This window comes from Strigops habroptila, chromosome 14 (genome assembly GCF_004027225.2).
Source record: "Strigops habroptila isolate Jane chromosome 14, bStrHab1.2.pri, whole genome shotgun sequence".
In the NCBI taxonomy this organism is placed as follows: domain Eukaryota; kingdom Metazoa; phylum Chordata; class Aves; order Psittaciformes; family Psittacidae; genus Strigops; species Strigops habroptila.
The window spans coordinates 2,981,078-3,003,222 of NC_044290.2; the positions used below are offsets into that span (position 1 = coordinate 2,981,078).

Consider the following 22,145-nt stretch of genomic DNA (forward strand, 5'->3'; position numbering starts at 1 on the left):
CTCCTTCTGTTGCCTCAGGGGAACAGGAGATGAGAGAGTGGGACTGAAAAATACCTTCAAAGCCCAGCTCTGAACACCTCAGAGCCACAACACAGACCCTGGGGAGACCAAAGTGGGGAAGCCCTGGGCATAAAGAGCTGCAGGTAAATACCAATGCCCCAGCAAAAAAGGGGGTCATGTTCACAGTATGAGCTGCAGCACCCGGGGCACCGAGGAGGGACCGGGGTAGGCAGGGGCACAGGCAGGACACCCCAGAACATTCCCCCCAGGGCTGGGAGCCCTGGATGCACCAAAATCGCACTTCCCTTGAACCTTTCCCCACACAGGCAGCAGTCGGGTCGGTCCCCACACCAGTTTTGGCTTTCCAGCCCCAAAGGGGTGCAGGGCTGGCTCCAGCCCCACTTCCCACTGCACCCCCAGTGTTTAACAGGGGTGAGCCCAAGGATGAGCCATGCTCAGGGTCTGCCCCATCCTGGAGCATCTCCAGCAGGCTGGTGAGGACCCCTCCATGGGCAGCATCAGCACTGGTGCCTCTCCCAGCACCATCCCCACCAGTGGTCAGTGCAGGACCTGCTCCAGCTCGTACTTCTCACAGAACTTGCTGGTGAAGGGCAGGCAGGTGAGATATTCCACCCAGCGCCAGTTCACTGGGTACACGTAGAGCCACACCACGAGTGAGGCGAAGAGCCCCACGAACACCAGCAAGGAGACGATGATCATGGCTCGCTTACGGTACTTGTCCACCGTGCCAAAGGTGATGTAGGGCAGGAAGGCGAAGGAGAGGAGGAGGCCGCTGAGGAAGCCAAAGAGGTGAGCGATGTTGTCGATCCACGGCAAGAGACCACAGACAAAGAGGAAGAGGACGATGCCGAAGAGGTTGAGGAAGGCTTTCCAGGGTTTCTCCAGCACCTGCCAGCTCTGGAAGAGCTCCACAAAGAGGCAGGCCAGCAAGCCAAACTGGGAGCCAGCAGGGCCCACCTGCAGGGACGGGGAAGTCATGACTGATCCTGCATACATCACCCCAGGCACATCCCTGTGTCCACAGGGACCATAGAATCCCAGACTGGTTTGTGTTGAAGGGACATTAAAGCTCACACAGTTCCAACCCCCTGCCACGGGCAGGGACACCTTCCACTAGAGCAGGTTGCTCCAAGCCCCTGTGTCCAACCTGGCCTTGAACACTGCCAGGGATGGGGCAGCCACAGCTTCTCTGGGCACCCTGTGCCAGCGCCTCAGCACCCTCACAGGGAAGAACTTCTGCCTTATCTCCAACCTGAACTTCCCCTGTTTCAGTTTGAACCCATCACTCCCTGTCCTATCGCTCCAGCCCCTGATGAAGAGTCCCCCTCCAGCATCCTTGTAGCCCCCTTCAGACACTGGAAGGCTCATTTCTTCCCCTTGCAAAACACATTTGGCTCCTGCATCCCTCCTGGGGCTGCATTCACACCGCTGCAGCGCTCAGGGGTGGGAGCAGGGGAGGAACAGGAGGGAGGATGCTGGTGCTTTCCATGACTCAGCAGCCAGCAGCATCACCCCCTCCCCAGGCACAGCCCTGTCCTGACGCACCCCCGGGGGATTAGGGTGCTTGGTGTGATCTTGTTTAAAGCTGGCAGGGTTTGGTGCCAGCAGATTAGCCATCTGCCCGCCCGGGGACCCTGCACACACAGCGACACGTGGCAATGCGTGACCCACACATACGTGAAATCCACGTGTGGGGCAGGGACCCCCCCTCCCCTTGCCATGGGGACAGCAAAACCTGTCAGGGGATGAGAGCTCTGTGCTGCAGCGCCCTCCACAAACCTCTGCCAGGACAATGGGGGGACAGGTGTCCTTTGGGCCCCGGGGAGCTGGCTGGTTTGGGGTGATGTGGGACAGGCCCCCCCATCCCCAACCTCACCTCTGCCCTGTACGGCAGGAAGATGGCACTGGCCAGGTTGCCCGTGATGCCGCTGAGGATGAAGATGATGGAGATGCGGTGCCAGCCTGCCAGCTTCTCCAGGTCCCTCAGCACCGTCATCTGGAAAGTCACCGACACCAGGCAGTGGATGACGCTGGGGGGAGAGACCCTGTGTTAGAGACCCCCAGTTCTGCCATTGCCCCTGCCCAGCCCTCCCACCCACTGTCCCGGGTGACAGCTGACAAAGCACCCTCCAACGACAGCAAGTGTTGTAGTCTGGGGTGTTCTCTCCTCTTCTCTCCTAAGCCATTAAGGATCATAGACATAGAATCAGAGGCTGGTTTGTGTTGGAAGGGACCTTAAAGCTCATCCAGTTCCAACCCCTGCCATGGGCAGCGACACCTTCCACTAGAGCAGGTTGCTCCAAGCCCCTGTGTCCAACCTGGCCTTGAACACTGCCAGGGATGGGGCAGCCACAGCTTCTCTGGGAAAAGTCTGTGCCAGCGCCTCAGCACCCTCACAGGGAAGAGCTTCTGCCTCAGAGCTCATCTCAGTCTCCCCTCTGGCAGGTTAAAGCCATTCCCCTTGGCCTGTCCCTACAGGCCCTTGTCCAAAGCCCCTCTCCAGGTTTCTTGTAGCCCTTCTAGGTTTCATCCCAATTGATACCCTGGTCCCCAGGCCCCCATCCCCTGGGACACAGGGGGCTGCACTCACCCAGCGTGCAGGAACAGGGACAGCCACAGGCGGTAGAACTGGTCGGGGACCTCTGGGTTGAGGAAGGGCAGGAGGCCGCAGACCTCATCCAGGCAGTGCACCTGCAAAGGCAGGTGGGGTCAGGCGGTGACGGGGGCTCAGCTCCAATGCAGAGCCGCAAGGAGCACAGGATGGGTCACAGCAAAGCCATGCGTCAGTTATCAGGGGGACCCTGGGTGCTGTGGGGCACCCACATTGCTCAGGTGCCGGGAAGGGAGCAACCAAGCATCCCTGGTGCTGCAGGAGATGCTGAAGGGACATTTTCCTGCCTGGAATGTGCCCTTCCCAAGGACACCGGTGCTGCCCGGGTGAGGCTGGCTCAGGCACTATGTTCCCTCCTACCCACGCCCCAAGTCAGGCATGCAATGACCAGAGTCCAGCTTATAGCTGGGAAAGTGCCTGCACTTTGCATCCCACCCACTCACATGCATCCCATTCCATAGGATACTCTAAATCCCTTTGGCATCAGCATGGCAATGTGTGACCTGGCTGCTAACACAGTGTCCCCCATGCCACCATGCCTCCCAGCCCCTCACCTGCGAGCAGAGCGTTGCCTCCTCATGGAAGTAGCCGTGCATGAACTCGCAGTATTCCCGCGTCGTGATCTCACAGCTGGGCAGAGGCAGGAGCGGGATCACTTGGAGCTGGGATCGCTCCCCATTCCCACAGCATCCCCCTCCGCTCCCAGCAGCCACCACACTTCCCATCCCACCAAGGATCCATAACGTCCTTCTTCCCCCGGCTCCAATGGGACAACAAGAGGCAGCAACGGTGGATGTCCCCATCGCTGTGACCCACCTGCCCTTGGTGCCGATGCAGCAGGGCCGGCCCTTGATCTGGCAGTCCATGTGGGTGAAGCCGGTGTGGTTGGTTTTGGTCTCGTAGGTGCAGATCTAGAAGCAGGAGCCACAGTTGGGGTCCAGCCCCAGGCTCTCCCCACAGCCCATGGCCAGCTGCGCCTCCCATGGAGGTGCCACCACGGTGCCACCCAGCTCATGGTGCCACCAGGCTCTTACCGGCCACTTGGTGATGTCGTCTGGCCACACGTGCGGTGGGTTGGATGCCGGCTCCTCGCATGTCCTGGTGGGAGAAGAAGGGTGGGAGTCAGGATGGGTCCCCCCAGCACATCCCTCCCCACAGACTAGTAACCCCCTTGGGCACAGACAGCCCTTGGGACCTGCCCCTGCCCCTGGCTTGGGGGGGATCCTGCACATCAGTGTCCTACAACACCCCATGGCAGCACCTTCCATGGGTGAACCCCACAGCACATATCTGTCAGACAACCCCACTGATGCCCCCTCGCAGCATCCCCCATCCCAGCAGAGCAGGGCAAGCATGGACCGGCACAAAACTATGGCATCTCCCACTGCTCCCTACGTTAGGACAGACCCCACCTCACTTTCCCCACTGATTCCCTCCTTATCATTCCTCTATGGTGTGCAAGACCTCCCAGCCCCTTGCACAAGAGGATTCAAGGTACCTAAGCTGCAAACGCAGCACCTTCATGGTGCCCCATGTACAGCCGGGTGACCGTGCCACCTCTCCCGTTTGTCACTCCTACCTGGGGTCCTGGTGACACACAGCCCCTGACGTCCTCTTCTCCCCTGAGCCCAAGGCCGGCGCGTTGGTGCCCGGCCACTTGATGAACGTCGCCAGCGTTTCCTGTAGGAAGGATAGATGGAGAGACTGAGGATGCGGCAGTGATCATCAGGACTTACCCCCCAGTCATCCTGCCCTGCTGTGCAGGGTGCACATGGCTTCCCCTTTTGCTGCAGGGATGCCCAGCGCTTCCCAGTGCACGCACCGAGCAGTCCTGCGGCTGGGTCTGGATGCAGCCCGAGTTGTCGTTCTGGACGCAGCATCCCGAGTCCCGCTCCCGGTCCCGCTCGCGCTGGATGAGCCGCTCCACCTGCCGATCCTTCCGGATGCAGGGGGAGAACTTGGCTCCCAGGTGGATCAGGTCGATCTGGGAGGGAGATGCCAGTGCAGGGAATGCTCTGTGGGTCCCCCTATACTTCCCCTTCACCCTCCAGATGCCCCAGGGAGAGCTCAGCAGGGGCAGGGGGTCCCCACAGGCCATAGCTCTTGAGTTGCTATTTCGCTGGGGGGCGGGCAAAGGCAGGTGGGAAGGGGATGGGGTCTCTTCTGAGCATCCCACCATGATGCTGCAGCTCTGGGAAGCGCTGCTGAGCCCCCAGTTCAGGCTGGGAACAGGCAGCAGGTCCGGAGGGATGGGGGTACCAAGGGTGTGGGGCAGCAGGCTGGGATGAGGGGTTGAGCTTCTTCCCGGGGAGAGGAGCACCCCAGGGCCCCGGGCAGGGGGAAGAGCAGCTGGTGGGGGGCAGAGCCTCAGGTGGGGGGCGAGGGGCAGTGGTCTAGCAGAGTCCTTACCGAGCTGGGCCCGATCCAGAAGTTTTCCTGTTGGATGTACTTGACACTCTCATAGACACCCTTGTTCCTCAGCACCTGCAGAGCCAGGCCAGGGTCAGCGCTCGCTCCCTCTGCTCATGGGGGGCTGAGCAGCCCCTTCGTCCGAGGGGAAGGGCTGCTGGGTCCCACAGCAACGTGGGAAGGAGAGCAGCTCTGCTGGAGCACGTGTGGACCCCCTGCCCTGGCTGTTTAATGGAGCCTCTCAAACAGCAGGAGCCAGCAGCACTCCAAGATGCTCCCAGCCCCAGCAGGACAGCATGGGACACTGGTGGTCATGGTCCCCCCCCCAGGAAGATGGATCCCTGCTCTGCTCTCCAGCCTGGGTACCGGGGGAGCACTGCAGCAGGCTGCAGGTTGCCATGATTAACCCCAGGGGGAGAATCACCTCTTTAACACCCTCCGGGGTGTCAAGGGCACCCCTGGGCGCCAGCCTTGCTTTCCACAGGAGCCACATGTCACCGCAGAGCTGGGAGGTGACCACCCCAGCCAGTAGCTCCTAAACTTACTAACTCTGTCGTCACGTGCTGGGTGAAGCCAATGGGAGCGATGCCATAGGTGCCAATGACCAGCAAGGTGATAAGGATGTGGACAAAGGTGATCCAGTAGGTGAAATATGGCCTGAGGAGGAAAGAACCCAAAATTGGACCCCAGCTCAAAGAAAGTTGGATAAAAGGCAGCAGCTCTTCCCTGTGAGGGTGCTGAGGCGCTGGCACAGGGTGCCCAGAGAAGCTGTGGCTGCCCCATCCCTGGCAGTGTTCAAGGCCAGGTTGGACACAGGGGCTTGGAGCAACCTGCTCTAGTGGAAGGTGTCCCTGCCCGTGGCAGGGGGTTGGAACTGGATGAGCTTTAAGGTCCTTTCCAACCCAAACCAGTCTGGGATTCTATGGCTGGGCAAAGGGATGCTGCAGTGCCCCAAGCCCTGATCCCCGTCCCACGGGGGCCCCCTCACCGGTGGCTGTCGGTGATCTCCAGCTGTGACTGCACGATGCTGCTCAGGCTGCGCCGGTACGTCCTGTTGAGCCACTTCCCCACCACCCCCAGCCCATAGTAGCGCTTCTTGCGGTCGAAGGCGAAGTGCTTCACTTTGGAAGCAATGCGCCTGCCTCGCCGCGGAGCCGGGCCAGCGCCGGCCGAGGGGAGCCGGGCACCCTCCCGCCTGCGGAGAGAGGAGAGACCAGCGCAGGCTGGAGCGATGGGCTGTGGCCAATGGGGTAACGTTCAACAGGGCAGAGTGCTGGGTCCTGCGCTCGAGCCACAACAACCCCTGCAGCGCTCCAGGCTTGGGGAAGAGCGGCTGGAACCTGCTCATGGGAAAGGTGCTGGTTGATGGAGCTGAACATGAGCAGCTTGTGCCCAGGCAGCCAAGAAGGCACCAGCGTCCTGGCCTGTATCAGCACCAGTGCGGCAGCAGGGCCAGGGCAGTGACTGTCCCCCTGTGCTGGGCACTGGTGAGGCTGCACCTCAAATCCTGTGTCAGTTCTGGGCCCCTCACTGCAAGAGAGACATTGAGGTGCTGGAGCGGGGCCAGAGAAGGGCACCGGAGCTGGTGCAGGGCCTGGAGCACAAGTGTGATGAGGAACGGCTGAGGGACCTGGGGGGGTTTAGTCTGGAGAAGAGAAGGCTCAGAGGGGACCTTATTGCTCTCTGCAACTGCCTGACAGGAGGATGGAGCCAGGAGGGGGCTAGTCTCTGCTCCCAAGGAACAAGGGATGGGACAAGAGGAAATGGCCTCAAGCTGCACCAGGGGAGGGTTAGATGGAGATGAGGAACAATTCCTTCCCCAAAGGGTGCTCAGGCACTGAACTGCGGCAGGGCACTTGGGAGTTGGTACTCACGGGGTGGGCTGCTCCACTTCGGGGGACACCCTGGCATCCTCCCCGACCGGGTGCATCCGCAAATAGGTGGCCGATAGAGGCGGCGACTCAAAGACATCATCAGGCATGGAGTACGTCTCGTCATGCATGTCCATCTGGAAGCAGGATGGAGACATGCTCTTGCATGCGTGAGAAACCTCCCCCTTACCAAGCATGCCCATCACCAGGCCAGGCTGGCTCCAGAGCCTGGGGAGGTGGGTGATCTCCACTGACATCCCACTGACTGCACGTCACAGGGTGTGAAACATGCCCACAGTGGTGGCATCACTCCTTACCACCCCCAAGGAGCATCACCAAGACCTGGGCTCCGCAGTGCCAGGCACAGAGGCCACCAAGGCCCCTGTTCCCAGTGCTGGGTGAAGCATATGGGGGTGCCCATCAGAGCCCCGCTCCACATCCAGCCCCCGTGCAGGGGCACCAGGATCCTCCCTGCTCCAGCAGCCAGCAGGGAACAGCACTTGCCTTACTGAAGAAGGATGAGTCCAGGGTATCAGCAGCATCCACCATGTCGTCGTCCATGAAGCTGGGGTACATGAAGCTCCTCTTGTTGTTCCTCTGCTTGGGAGCCAGTGGCTCCAGGACAGAACGTCCCTTTGGCAGAGGAAGCAAATGGGAGTAAGCAACCACAAGCGCCCCCTCAGCTTTTGCAGCACCAAGGGCTTCTTATAGCTCCCCTCCCCAAACCCAAGTGGCAAGGATTAAACCCCAACAGGCCACCATATCCCCCAGTGTGGAAAGGCAGGCAGCAGGAGCTGCCTTTAGCTCCTCAGAGCCAGTGCTGGACCATGACCATGTCAGTCTGCATGACAAGTGAACTCTGAATCCCGTTTGGTCCCAGTCTCACAAACCTGCTCCCAAGGCTTGCCCAAGGGCTAGAGAGCTGCATGAGAAGCTTCCTGGCTCCTCAGCAGTGAAACCCAGAAGCTGCTTTATTCTAGGGATGTCCAGTTTCCACCAGAACTTCTCTTTTTAAGCAGAGCCCAGGTTAAACCCCACCAAGCTCTCCCCTCAAACCTACCCTGGAGAGACAGCGGTCTCTGTGCAAAGCAAAAAGCCACGAAACAAAGATGATGGGTGAGGGACAGAGCTGAAACCCAGGTCAGGAAGAAGATGATACCCCCAGGTCCCCCAGACTCACGCGGAGAAGGGCTGCGGCCGCCTTGAAGCTCATGTGGGCGACGGACTCTCTCTTCCTGCGCGGTAGGCGGCTGTAGCCCGAGCGGATGCTGTTGAAGGAGGCCAAGGAGACAACCCCGGGGGTGAGGGGGGGCAGGACGTGGTGAGGCGTGTGGGGACGGTCGGTCTCATCGGTGCGGCGGAAGGGACGGCCCCTGGCCAGCGGGTCCACGATCTGGAGAGGGCAGAGGTGTCAGTGGTGGGACAGCACGGCCGGGAGCTGGACCCCATGTCACGAGCATCTACCTTGGGCATCTTGGCGGGCTTGGGTGACTCGGTGGCTTGGAAGGAGGGCACCTCCTGGCTGGGCAGCTCCATGTCGCGGTAGGCAGGCTTCAGCTTGCCGTACCTCATGCTGCAGTGCTGCAAGCTCTTGCGTTGCCACTGCTGCCGCTTCCCCTCCCAGTCACCGCTGACACCAAACCACTGCGCCGTGCTCCTGCACACACCACGGGCACACTGAGCACAGAGAGGTCCCCCCACCACAGGTACCACCATCCCACCTGGGCAGCCCCCTCTGGGGTGGGTGATGTGTGTTGGGGTGTCTCAGCTCGGCCCCCAGCTTGGCAGTTTTGACCTGGCTATGGGTCTCAACGAAGGGATGCTGCAGAGGTGTCGCTGGCCTTTGGGTCTCTCTGGAGAGGTGACTCCATCGAGACTTGCACCTTGCACAGGACGGGACGGGCAGGGTAATGGGGTTTTTATGGATTGGCAGGAAATGAGTTTAAACTTGAACAGGGCAGGTTCAGGTTAGATCTTAGGCAGAAGCTCTTCCCTGTGAGGGTGCTGAGGCGCTGGCACAGGGTGCCCAGAGAAGCTGTGGCTGCCCCATCCCTGGCAGTGTTCAAGGCCAGGTTGGACACAGGGGCTTGGAGCAACCTGCTCTAGTGGAAGGTGTCCCTGCCCGTGGCAGGGGGTTGGAACTGGATGAGCTTTAAGGTCCTTTCCAACCCAAACCAGTCTGGGATTCTGTGATTCTATGGCAGTGCATCAGCTCTGGGCTGCAGCAGACATCCAGCTCAAGGTGCCTGTGAACGTCCTACATAAACAGGGCTGATAAATGTCTCCATTGTACAGATGAACAGTGTGGATGAACACTAAACAACTCTTTGACTCACAGGCAGACACCAGTGAGCCAAAGCAGAGCTGCACGAAACCCTCAAAGACGTTGTCTTTGGAGACACAACTCTCTATCCCCATCCCAAGCTGGTACCCACAGTCACAGCACCCCAACAGGGACTGAGACACCCCTCCGGTGACCCAGCTGCTGCCAGAACCCTTCCCAGCCCTCACTTTCGGATGCTCTGGGATAGGGAAGTCTGACGGCGGAAGCCGGGCCGGCGCTCCAAGCCATCGGATCCCTTCGAGCGAGGCTCCTGCAGACTCTTGCTCTTTCTGTAGATGGGGACCTTGGAGGGCTGGAAGGCAGAGCAGGGCGTTAGGGAGAGGGTGCATAAGGGGGTCCCCCAGGGACAGCAGCCCCCCTAGCCCAGTGTGGGATGGATGCAGGTCCCCATCTCTCACCTCCTTGCGGGCACCATCCTCCTCTGCCTCCCGAGGGGGGATGATGATGGAGAGGTTGGGGGGCTTCTTGCTCTGCAGGCGGCTGCTGCTGGAGCGGCTGCCCCCGTTCTTGTCCCCGGCTGACATCTCGGGCCAGCGGCAGTTGGCAGGCTGAGGGGTGCATGGAGGCAATGAGAGGGGAAGAAGCACCTCCACTGGGTCCCAGCAGGAGATGGGGCCTCACCAGTGGGATCCCACCAGCCTCAGCCCCTGTGCTGCTGAGACCTTGCCACCACCAGCCCAGCTGCTGTGCTCCCAAAACCCACACCCCCTCCCTGGGTCTGGGTGGGCAGGAGGGCTTCCATCACGACCACCAACAGCACCCCTTCACTTGCCATGAGCAGAGCAAGGGATGGCAGGAATGATGGGTCAGAGCACCCAACACCCAGCACGTGCCTGTGGGACACGCAGGTTTGACATCCCACCCCATGGGACCTATGGGGGGGTCTCTGCAAGCCCACGGCACATGGCTGCAGCTCTCACACACAGGGACACTGGCCCCCCTGGTTTGACACAGCGAGGGAGGAAAAGCAAAAGCCTGAAAACACCAAATTCACATCCCAACTTATACCACAGGCCCCGTGTCACGGATGGCTCCTGCTGCAGCGAGGGGCTGGGGCAGCCCGTGCCACCTCCAACCATGGAGCCAGGACCTGCCATGTGCTGGGTGCCCCATGGGAGAGGAGCTGCGGGACACTCCCCCTGCACGTGCACACACAGGTCAGGCTGGGAGATCGAATCCTCCCCGGCACCACATGCCAGGAAGAAGCAGCTTAATAGCCAAGAGGTGGTTAATTCCTCAAGCAATCCCATCCCAAGGGTCTCTCCACCTGGCAGGGCCTTGCAGGAAAGGTAATTCCATGTGAGCATGAGGGAGGGAGATCCAGATCCTATTAGGTGCTATTAGGGAGGCATGACCACTCTGGCCTCTTCCCGTCCCCCCAGCCACGTGCCAGCACCCAGGGGACTTGCACAGGCCTTAGGAGCATCCCCTGCCCCCCTCCAGGTACAGCCATGGCCACGGGGATGGTGCCACAGGCACCGGCATCCCCATAGGATCTGCTCCTAAGGGGAGACAGGAGATGGCCCTCTCCATCCAAGGGGGACACCCCTGGGGGGACAGGTATCCTGCTGGGCTCTTCTGCTGCAGCCCAGCACCACTGAGTCAAGCTCAGTCTGGCAGTGCCAGACAGGCTGAGAGAGCTGGGCTGGGTCAGCCTGGAGAAGAGAAGGCTCCTTAAGGGGAGACCTTAGAGCAGCTCCAGTGCCTAAAGGGGCTACAAGGAACCTGGAGAGGGGCTTGCCTGCCTCCCCTCCTCCCCAGAGGCACCAAAGCAGGACCCTTGGGTGCTGCCGGAGGCTTAGCTGCTGCCCCACCCCTCGCTGCCGTTAAGCACCAAAGCTGGGAGCACCCAGCTCCCACATTCCCCCTAGGGGCTCAGAGCCAGCGCTGGTCCCCACACCAGGGTCTCGCTACCTCATAAGAGTGGTGGGGATTCCACGGAGCACGTCTCGATGGCAAACACCCGCGGCAGCCTTCCTCTTCCTCCTCCTCCGTCCTTCACGCACGGGAGCCCCGGAGCAGGGCCAAGCTCCTCCTGCCTCACCTGGTAGGGAGAGAGGCTGCAATGAGAACCCACGCATGGGAACACAGGAGAGGGCTGCAGGAGCAGTGGGGTGGGAGGGAGAGCAAAGCTCAGCGCTCCCTGGGCTCTGTGAATGGGGCTGCCCGCAGCCAGACACCAGGAACACGGGCCAGCCCCTGGCACAGGGCAGCAGGAGGAGGGGAAGCCACCACTTGCAGCGATGCACCTTGCTCTGTGACAGGGGAACTGCATGGGGCTGGTAGGGAGCTTTCACCCACTGCCGCTTCCCAGGCATGGCTCTTGGGAAGCGGGACAGCCGTGCAGAGCGGGCACGGAACGTCAATGCCTCGCTGAGGTGTTCCACAGCTCTGAGCTGGGAGAACGCCAGCCCCACAAGCAAAACTTTCCATCCCACTGGCGAGCTGGAGACGCTGTTTGTTTTCCTCCCAGGGAATGAGCTCAAAGTGCCAGCTGCTCCGGAGAGCCGGGAATGGGAACACGTTGGGCTCAGAGCGAGCCCTGGGACACCCTCATCCACACTGGGGAATGGCTTTCATGGTGCGAGCCAGCACAGCACAGAAACTGGAGCCAAACTGTTGTCTAGAGGTGTGAGAGGACATGGTGCTCCCACATCCATATCCCAAAATCCCACCCCCAACTGCTCCCATCACACCCCAGGCAGCCCTTGGCTTCCTGGCCAAAGCTGGTTTAACCCCTGGTCTCATCCCCACCGGCTCCGGCTGCAGCACGGGGCCTCCTCCGAGGTGACGCAGTTCCCGAGGGATCTGGCACATCCCGTCGGCACCTGCCATCCGGGTCACGCGGCAGGGCCGGAGCTGCCTCCATGTGCATTCACACAGGATTTGGCATTGAGAGAGAGCAGGGAGGAGGGGAGCAGTCCCCGGGGGCTGACGTCCCCTTGGCCACATGGGTCGGGGACAGCAGCTGCCCCCAAGCACGGATCCTGACCCATGAGAAGTTTCACCCCATGCCAGACAGAGAAATCCCTTGGGGATGGTGCTGGGAAGGTGTTTTCCAGCTCCCCATGTGTTTGGTGCTGGCACCCAGCCCCTCCAGCGCTGGCACCACTCTCACCCAGCATGAGAACAGGCCAGCCAGTGCCTCCATCCACATCAAACCTGCCACCAGCTCAGCACCCCCTTGTCCCCATCACCCCCCAGCCCCGGGATGGAGAGCATCCCAGCAGGAGCATGGATCTGCCCCACTGTCCCTCGGTGCTGGTGGCTGCTGGTCCCCAAGGAGCTCGGGGCGGCAGTGGCTCTGCCCTGGAGGCAGAAAAGAGAAGTGAGAGGTGATGTGCTGAGCTGGCATGGGGGGGGGGGCAGCTGCGTGAACACCCTGCTGTGGGGACAAGGCGGGTGACAGCAGCAGGGGGGGTGGGTAGATGTGGGACTCAGCACCCAAAAGCACGTCCCGAGCTTTTGGAGCTGTGCTTTCAGCTGGAAGAAGGGTCCACAATGTCACTTCAGGCTGCAAAAGATCTCCAGGGAGAGAGAAATGCAGTGAGAATGCTGCCATCACACATGGGGGGGCAACAAATGGGTAGGGGATGGAGGGGGGTAACCTGGGCTGTCAATAAGAGCTCTGCCACCGTCACCACCTTCCCTCTCACATCTCTCTTGTCCACAGCAGCTCACCAGAGCCTGACATCCAGCAGCAAGGGATACAGCAGCACGGAGGTGAAGCCCCCATCCCCTCCCAAAAGAGCCTGGTGAGCAACTGGGGCAAGGTTTTGGTCCTCAACCAGGCAAAGCACATGGAGGGTGACCAGGCCTGGCTCCCAGCCCTGGGGTGAATGACGACAGATGCTGACCCAAGGAAACACACCCAAGGAAGAAAGCGATGGAAAAAGTGATGCAGCTCGCACAAGGCGTCACCATGGGACACACTGGGATGCTCTGAGCAACACAAAGGGACCATCAGCAAGGCCAAATGGTGACCTGGGGACAAGGAAGCACAACCACTGGAGACAAGCCTGCAGAGCAGCCCTGGTGGGATGCACAGACACTTGAAGAAGGATTGGGATCGCTCTCCCTTGAGCACATTGGTGCGGTGGGAGGCAGCATTGCTGGCACTGGAACACAAGTGCATTGGGCTGGTGCAATTAAGCTGGGAGGAAAAAGTGGCTCTGAGCCACCTGAGGGTGCAAGGCCAAGAGCACCCATCACACCCATCACCCTTAATGGAGGCACCATGAGCTCCTGCTCTTCCCTCTTCATCTCCACAGGGGAGCAAGGAAAGGGTCAGCAGTGCCATAGAGCCTCCAAAGCACTCCCCAGAGCCACCACTGACACTCACACCCAAGAGTCCATTAGAGCCTAATGGCTGTCCATGAATAATTCATGTTGAAAACCTCTCTCAAGGCTGGAGCATCCTTGAAAGCTGCTCCTGGTTATTAAGAGCCCCGGATGGGAAAGTCAATTGGTCCAATGGCTCTGAGCATCAAGCCCCTGTGGGCTCACCTCCGAGCAGAGGACCCCTGGCACAGCCATGGCCACGGGGTTGATGCCCCCAGCCATGGTCAGCCCTGCCATGAGCACCGGCATCCCCATGGGATCTGTTCCTAAGCAGAGACAGGGGCTGGCCCTCTCCATCCAAGGGGGACAGCAGTGTTCCCTGGGGTCTGGCATCCTGCTGGGGCTCCTCTGCTGCAGCCCAGCAGCCCAGCACTGAGTCAGTGTCCAGCAGTGCCACTGGCTGGAGCCAGGCTGAGAGAGCTGGGCTGGGGCAGCCTGGAGAAGAGAAGGCTCCTGAAGGGGAGACCTTAGAGCAGCTCCAGTGCCTAAAGGGGCTCCAGGAAACCTGGAGAGGGGCTTTGGACAAGGGCCTGTAGGGACAGAACAAGGGGAATGGCTTTAACCTGCCAGAGGGGAGACTGAGATGAGCTCTGAGGCAGAAGCTCTTCCCTGTGAGGGTGCTGAGGCGCTGGCACAGGGTGCCCAGAGAAGCTGTGGCTGCCCCATCCCTGGCAGTGTTCAAGGCCAGGTTGGACACAGGGGCTTGGAGCAACCTGCTCTAGTGGAAGGTGTCCCTGCCCGTGGCAGGGGTTGGAACTGGATGAGGTTTAAGGTCCCTTCCAACACAAACCAGTCTGGGATTCTGTGATATTTCAGGCTGCCCACTCCTGTCTCCCGCATCCCTGAGCCACATGGTCAGCACTAACCCCCAAAGCAGGATCTTTAACCCCATCTCCAGCAGCGCTGGTGTAGCAAGATGCGGTAGGGATGCCCAGTGGGTGGCAAGACCCCAGCTGGCCCCAGGAGTGTGCAGGCAGCAGCACACACCTCACCCACGCTGCCATTAGGAAATCCTCTCCCATTTTCTACACTGGGCAGGACATTGGGCAACCGCAGCGGGTTTGTTCAGCCTGGGCGAGCTTGGAGCACGCCCGGGAAGGAAGTGGAGCGAGCGGGGAGATAGAGCGGCGGGGGGGCTGCGCCGGGCGCTGCTGATAATGGGGTAGCACAGAGCCCTCACACTGCTGCACAACACAGCCTTGTGCCGGGCCTCCCCGCTGATTCCCGGGAGCATGTGGGACCCTGCGGTATCCAGCATTCCGGGGTGACCCCGCCAGCAGCAGCGTGGAGAGGGAAGGATTTGCCTCCGACATCTGGGAATGGGTTGAAAGAGCCACGCGGAGCATTTCCCGCATCCCAGACACAGCCTGTTTCCCATCCTCATTAATATTTATCAGCACAACAACCCCATCCCCAGCACAGCGAGTGCCGGCACCCAAATGCTTCCTGACCTGCTGTGGTGGGCAGTGAGCACCAGTGAGCTGGGGTCCCTCTGTGCCGCTGCCCACCCACCCCACAGCCCCCCACTCGCCCTCCCTGTGGGGCTCCACGTTCCCTCACAGCAGGATCACCCCAAACAGGCAGCACTGCACAGCCCCACGCTCTGCTTCCTGCCGCGGAGATGCACTGGCCGGGGCAGTGGGTGCTGCTGGAGGGGCCATGGCTGTGCAAGGGGACCCCCAGCCCAAGAAATGCCCAGGGAAAGCCCATGGCTTTCCAGAGCTGAAGCCTAGGCCAAGAGGGGAACGTGCACGTGGAAGCTTTGAGTCACCCCAATGGCTTCAAGTCACCCCAACGGCTTCGGGAAGAGCAAAGGGCAAAAGTCTCCACTGGTAAACAGGCGCCACAGGCACCACAGGCAGGGCTGCAGCACCCTCCAGACCCAAGGAAAGCTCTTTTCCAGGCACCAGACAGATTCCCCAGACTACCAGAGTTGATTAAACTTGGTTTTATCTAAGAATTGAGTAACTACTCAGAGCCACTCCGATTCCTCATCAGCTTGGCTTAAACACAGGGTGCATGGGCATGCTGGTGTGAGTGCTGCTGCCCTTGCTGTGCCTTCTGGAAGGGGCTGAGGGATCCCAGGTCGTTGTTTACCCAAGGCAAGGGGGGGCAGTCTGCCTGCAGCCATCTGCCTGCAGCCATCTGCCTGCAATCCCCACACCAAAGGTCATTGCTGACTTCATTCTCGCTTCCCCCTTCAAAGCACAGTTCTTGGTGTGAGGGGACAAGGGGGATGGAGGGGACATTTCCTCCTGTAGTTCTGAAAACCACTCATTTTGAGAGCAGCTCTTGGTGTGAGGGCTCAGGCCAGACTTCCCCAATGCCCCACTGCCTGTTTCAGAGAGCACTGAGCCACCCGGAGAGGCACCGGGATGGGAGGAACACCCCCTATTTGCAGAGGGTCCCCTCACCAAGATCTCTGAGCATCCACGTGGGATGCAGCAGCAGGAGGTGGTGCTCAGCCCCATGCGTGAATTCAGCTCATCCCAGGCACAAGACAACTCCTGGACGAGCCCCCTCGGAACAAGCTCCCTATCTCCGGGAACAGGCTCCTTATCTCGGCTCAGCCATTTCAAGGCTGCACAGTTCTGCTGCTTGCCTGTGCAAAGGGAGAGGCCCATGCAAAGGGATGCCAACAGCTTCTCTGACGTCCCCCTGGGGCCAACAGCTCCCTGAGGAGAGGTGACAAGGACCTTATGCATCCCCTTGTGCTGCGGGTGAAGGTGGCACCTGGGGGCTGCCCTTCGGTCACCCTATCAAGCCACAGTGCTCCCTTGGCCCCACAGTTCAACCCAGGGAAGCTGTTCCCTGCCCACCCCTCTCCTCCCAACCAGCAGATGAACATGGGCCACGTCTCAGCCTCATTGCCACAAGGCCAGAAGCTCCCAGATCTGCACCCTGCAGAGGATAACCCAACCAACACAGCACAAACAGGGGATCCTACACTCACCAGTGCCTATGGAAACCGTGTGATGCTCTGCCCTCATCACAGCATCACCATGGACCTGCGCCAGCAACACACTTTGCAGCCTCTCAGCTGCCAAGAGCTGTTGACGGGGTCTCTCCTACACCATCCTCATCCTCCTCCTGCCTCCATTCCCTGTGCCCACAGGGAAGCCACACAATCCACTGCAGGGGCTTGAGATGCTGATTTTTAAGGAGCCATCTCCACATCTTCCCCAGGAGCACTCGGACTGGGTTAAGCCACCACATGCATGAGCCGGTTATGGCATCACCTATAGAAAAGCCTTACGCCAGCAGCGTGGTGCTGGTCCCGGCAAGACTTCCCTGCTCACACCACGGAGGAGCCAAGGAAAGGGCAGGACACGCCAAGGATTCACCCCGTGAGCTCGGCGTGCAGCCTTTGGGCTTACACGTAACGGGAGGTCACTCCCAGCCCTGCCCGGCGTTCCTGCAGGATGGCCAATTACAGGGATAACCATGGCAAATCCCTGGCACAAGCTGCCGCATGACGGATGGGGAGCGAAGGCAGCGTGGAAAGGAGGGAACCAGCCCCATGGGTCTGTCAGACCAGAGAAATACAGCAGGAATTATGATTTTTAAGCAAAAGGCCATTAAAAGAAGACAACACAGACTGCGAGAAGGAGCTCCCATTGCCCTGGGAGCTGCAGCAGCCCAGAAAGGAGCCTGTGGATGGGATGGCTGAGCATGTAGCAGCTCCCAGGACGGGAGCGGAGGGCAGGAGCATCCCACCAAGGTGCTCACCTCAGGGCTGGACATCCAGCACAGGCCATGTGCCCCCTGTACTGGGAATTCCTCCCTCCCATCCAACAGCAGCAGGCTGGGAAAAGGCTGAGGAGCATCACTGGGTACCGCACTGCTTCCTGACACAGCTCCGGCAGCAGCGGTGTCGAGTGAGCCGGTCTGCACCCACACTCCCCACTCTCGGGGTACAGCCGCAGCAGCAGGTCCTGCACCGGTGGCTGCTGCGTGTGACCTCGAGGGGAGCTTGAGCAGGTTTCACAGGAGACCTTCACACTGACTCATTTGTGGCATTTCATAATGGGGAAACTGAGCACTGCAATACAAGAGGACTCCTTGCTTTCCCAGCCCTGGCTGCTCCGGCAGCGAACTGCTCCCTTCCCCGAGCAGCTTCCAAGGACTTTAGCAAAGTCCATACAACTCCCCCAGATTTAAGTTACTGGAGGAGGAGAGAGGAGGGGGAAGCCTCCTATGGAAAACCTCACAAATCCTTGATTCCCATAGGGCTGCAGGCTGCTCCCAAACCAGATATTTGGAGGTTGCTCCTGCCCCGTACTCTAATGTGATCAGCACCCTGCAATGGTGGCCCTTGGGGGCCACAGAGGGGACACAGGAGTCCTGCCAAGCAGACGGCAGGGTTGGTTCCGCGGCCACCCAAGGCATCCTCCCTGGGTCCATTCCCCACCCTTAATACCTCATGAAGAATGACCAACCAACTGCTTGTTGTTTTGGTATTTAAAGAAATGGGGATTAAGTAAGAAGAAGGGCACCACTGCCAAGGGTTCCATCCATACTTGCAAGGACACGCACGGCTTGGAGGCTGGGAAACAACCACAACCCAAAGCACGGCATGCTCCCAAATGACAGCTCCTTGTTCCTTGTAATTAAAAGGGACTGTGTCCATCCCCACTGGGGGCTCATCATGTCACCAGACATATCCTGGCCCAGGAGGACAGCAGGGACAGTGATTGTTAGATGAAGAGCTCTTCAAGAGGAGAAAGTTTGTGATCCCATCACTTGTGGGCTCATATAGATTGAAGTTATTAGTTTGCAGCCTTTACCAATTGACTCCTTTAGTGCAGAGACCCGGACACCACCAAGCCCACGCTTGCTCCTCTGGACTCAGATCCCTACAGGGCTCATGAGAAACATGGGAATCTCTCAGGAGCCCTGTACTGGCTCCCACACAACAGGCAAGGGACAGAGGGAGAAGGACAAGCCACCTCCTTGCAGGAACGAGGGCTTCCATCACCACCACCCCATTATAATCCCCCACTGGCCTGTTCTCCACCACCCACCCCACACTTTCTTTGGTGACAAGCACCGTTTTGCCTCCAAGCTCATCCTGAGGGTTGTTGTCAGATTAAGACCAACAACCAGCTGCAAGAAGTTCTTCCCTGTGAGGGTGCTGAGGCGCTGGCACAGGGTGCCCAGAGAAGCTGTGGCTGCCCCATCCGTGGCAGTGAAGGGGGCAATCAATACTTAATACCACTTGCTCATTTGGAGGGCGGCTTCTGCCTGTTCTGCTCCTGTTTGCTGGAAAGCAGGTGCCTGAAGCAAGCCCCCATAGCCTTCCCGCTTCCCCTGGCGAGGGGTTTCTCTGGCACTAATGCAGCTGCATTGCAAGCTGTGAGCCCTGGGGTGAGAAAGGGCAAACCACAGTGTGGGGAGCAGGGGTTGGAGCCGAAACAGCTGCCCTGGTACCAATTCTGCAAGCCTGGTGTTGCTCTCGGGTGCATGTGTGAGTGCCAGGTTGGACACAGGGGCTTGGAGCAACCTGCTCTAGTGGAAGGTGTCCCTGCCCGTGGCAGGAGGGTGGAACTGAATGAGCTTTACGGTCCCTTCCAACCCAAACCATTCTATGATTCTAACCAAAGGCAATGAATAAGGATTTATTTGGGGGATCCCTCAGCTTCACTGTAAGAATTAAACAGGAGCAGCACCAAATGACAAAACACAGACCCAGAACACAACATATGCTCGACTTTCAGCCCAGTGCAGCCAAACACTGCCCAAATTCTGCAGGTTGCCCCAGTGCATCCCAAAGAGTGCAGCCCCCAGAGAGACCTGAGCCAGCCAGCCTGCATACCAGCCTCCAAGGTGCGCTCCCACTAGCACCTACTGCTCCTGCTGCAGATGTCCACGCTCTGGCAACGTCACCCTCACACATTGAGCACTCACACATGCACCCGAGAGCAACACCAGGCTTGCAGAATTGGTACCAGGGCAGCTGTTTCAGCTTCAACCCCTGCTCCCCACACTGTGGTTTGCCCTTTCTCACCCCAGGGCTCACAGCTTGCAATGCAGCTGCATTAGTGCCAGAGAAACCCCTCGCCAGGGGAAGCGGGAAGGCTATGGGGGCTTGCTTCAGGCACCTGCTTTCCAGCAAACAGGAGCAGAACAGGCAGAAGCCGCCCTCCAAATGAGCAAGTGGTATTAAGTATTGATTGCCCCCTTCACTGCAAAGGGGCTCGGAAAAGCAGACCCAGGCGCAGCAGCCGGGGAGCCCAGGAAGCCACTTGTGAAGCCAGTGGTGCCTGGGGTTAGAGCAGGCAGAGGCAGCTCTGGTTTCTCCCAGGTATGGCACAGTTGAACCCTCCAGCTTGTTTTGGAGATGGGATATTTCCAAGCTGGTTGTTTCCCACTTGGGGAACAGGCAGGAGCCAATGGATGCTGCTTCAGAAGACACAATGGAGTGAGCTGAGCAAGGTAGCATTTCCCCACTCAGGACATCCGTGGGACTGTGGCTACTGAACGCTCCAGCCCAGGAAGGTCCGGGACAGCATCAGTATGATGCGTTCACCCTGGAAATCACCCTGGAAACCCCCACCGTCCAGGACTCCGGCACACAGAGGCGGGAGAGTGTCCCGGCTCCCCACGGCCTCATGGCGGGAAGGATGACGCCGCGCTGGGGAAGAGGGCAGGTACTTCCTCTTGTGCCGGGACCCAGCGGCGACAGCACAGCCTCTCGGGTCCCCTTCCCCCTGCAAGGCACGGGCACAGGAGCCAGAGCTGTGGGGTCTCAGATGCTGTGGGCACTGCAACCCAGCTGCGGGCAAGAGGGACAACCTCTGCCTGGTGCTGCTGGCCTGGCAGCAAGGCAGGGCAGGACTGAGTAAAGCTCAGCCTCATCCCTCAGCCCCGAAACCACTAAGACACAACAACAACAAACCAACGGGCTAAAACATCCACACGCAGCATCCCTCTGCTCCCTGCAGGATGAGCGTACGGATGCAGGATGACCGGAGGGGCTGATCCCGAAGGGGCTGGTTTGTTTGCAGAGGGCTGGCAGTGTACTCACCACTTCAGCAGCACGTGTGAGTGTGCCACAGCCTTTAAACCCAACCTCAAACCAGCACCAACAACAAAGCCCCGGCTTCGGTGGATGGGAGGGAAGGCGGGTGCTCTGGGGCAGAGCAAGAGCAGGCAGGGACCGGGGCACCTGCCTGCGGCTGCGGGACTGCTGCCGCTTCCCAAGGGCGCTGAAACACGCACGAAACAGAAACAAAACCGCTGGAACACCCGCTCGTTTACCGGGCCCGGAAAGGAGGTTAGGGCTTGTTCCCCCAGCCTAGGCAAGGACCCCTCGCGCTGCTTACCCATCGCCCGGGGCATACGGCCGGGTCACCTCGCCGGGCCACGCACCCACTTCCCCCGCGATGAAGAGGTGGAAGAGGAGGGTCCCCCCGCTCCGTCCCGGCTGACCCGTCCCGGAGGGGGAGCGGGACACAGCGGCGGCACGGGCAGGGGGATCCGCGCCGCGCCCCGCCCGACCCCGGCAAAGGGCCCCCGGGGCAGGCGCCCACCCTCCGGTGCCGCGGGCAGGGCAGGGCCAGGTGGCCGCAGGGCGGGAGGCGCGAGGCGGAGGAGGAAGCTGGCGGGACGCGGACGGGCACAAAGCGAAGCGAAGCGGCGGCGGCACTGGGCCCCCCCGCCCCGCTCCCACCCCCGGCCCCGCTCACCTCGGTGCGGTCCCGGTCCTGGTGCCGGTCTCAGTGCCCGCGCCCCGCTCCTGGTCCCGGTACCGGCCGCACCGGCCGCCGCTCGCCACCGCCTCCACCTGGGCCGGGCGGGGCCACGGGGGGGGGGGGCCTGCAGGGGGGCGGGGCTTCTCCCTGGGGCCCCGCCCACCGCGTCACACGTGGGTGCTCCCGCGGGCCCCGCTCCGGGCACCGAGCACCAGGCCCCGGGCTGGGAGCTGGGAACCGGCACCGGGCACCGGCACCGGCAGCGCCACGGCCAGGCTCTGTTAGCACCAGCCACCATTAGGACCGGGCACTGTCAGGACCAGGAATGGTCACCATTAGGACTGGTCAGCATTACAACCAGCTCCTATTAGGAGCAGTCGCTATTAGGACCGACCACTATGAGGACCAGACAGTTTTAGGACTGGTCGCTATCAGGACTTGTCATTATTAGGACCAGGCTCTGTTAGGACTGGTCACTATTAGGACCGAGCACTTTTAGGGCTGACCACTATTAGGATTGGTCCTCATTAGGGCTGGTCGCTATTAGGACTGACTGCTATTAGAACTGGTCACCATTAGGACCATCAGCTACTAGCACCGGTCACTATCAGCACCAGCCACTATTAGGACTGAATTGCTGTTACAACCAGTCACTATAACGACCATTCACTATTAGGACTGGTCACTATCAGGGCTGGGCACTAGTAGGACCAGTCACTATTAAGACTGATCACTATTAGGACTGGTCACCATTAGAACCAGGTACTACTAGCACTGGTTGCTATTAGGAGTGACCACCACTAGGACGAGTCACTATTAGGACCCCAGGACATGGCCCTGACTCTACTCCCAGC

General features: G+C 60.1%; 1 protein-coding gene across 1 annotated transcript; it reads right to left on the reverse strand.

The window, feature by feature from the left end:
• Positions 1–558: 558 nt before the first annotated feature.
• Positions 559–21,377, reverse strand: RHBDF2 (rhomboid 5 homolog 2). Its single transcript, XM_030506515.1, has 19 exons — positions 21,286–21,377; positions 11,171–11,300; positions 9,655–9,804; positions 9,424–9,548; positions 8,377–8,569; positions 8,093–8,305; positions 7,417–7,545; positions 6,916–7,049; positions 6,030–6,236; positions 5,587–5,698; positions 5,042–5,116; positions 4,455–4,616; positions 4,212–4,312; positions 3,667–3,730; positions 3,449–3,543; positions 3,187–3,262; positions 2,612–2,712; positions 1,898–2,051; positions 559–978 (listed from the first exon to the last, which is right to left on the reverse strand). The coding sequence occupies exons 3-19, from the start codon at positions 9,778–9,780 to the stop codon at positions 559–561; spliced, it is 2,487 nt and encodes an 828-aa protein (XP_030362375.1). The 5' UTR covers positions 9,781–9,804; positions 11,171–11,300; positions 21,286–21,377.
• Positions 21,378–22,145: the final 768 nt, after the last annotated feature.

Bases quoted from the DNA above. Each gene is read 5' to 3' on its own strand.
- RHBDF2 (XM_030506515.1), bottom strand. From the start codon at position 9,780: ATGTCAGCCGGGGACAAGAACGGGGGCAGCCGCTCCAGCAGCAGCCGC. The intron at 8,570-9,423 runs GTGAGGGCTGGG...TGGTGTGTGCAG, and splicing joins CTATCCCAGAGCATCCGAAA to GAGCACGGCGCAGTGGTTTG. The intron at 3,544-3,666 runs GTAAGAGCCTGG...TCCTGCTTCTAG, and splicing joins ACGACATCACCAAGTGGCCG to ATCTGCACCTACGAGACCAA.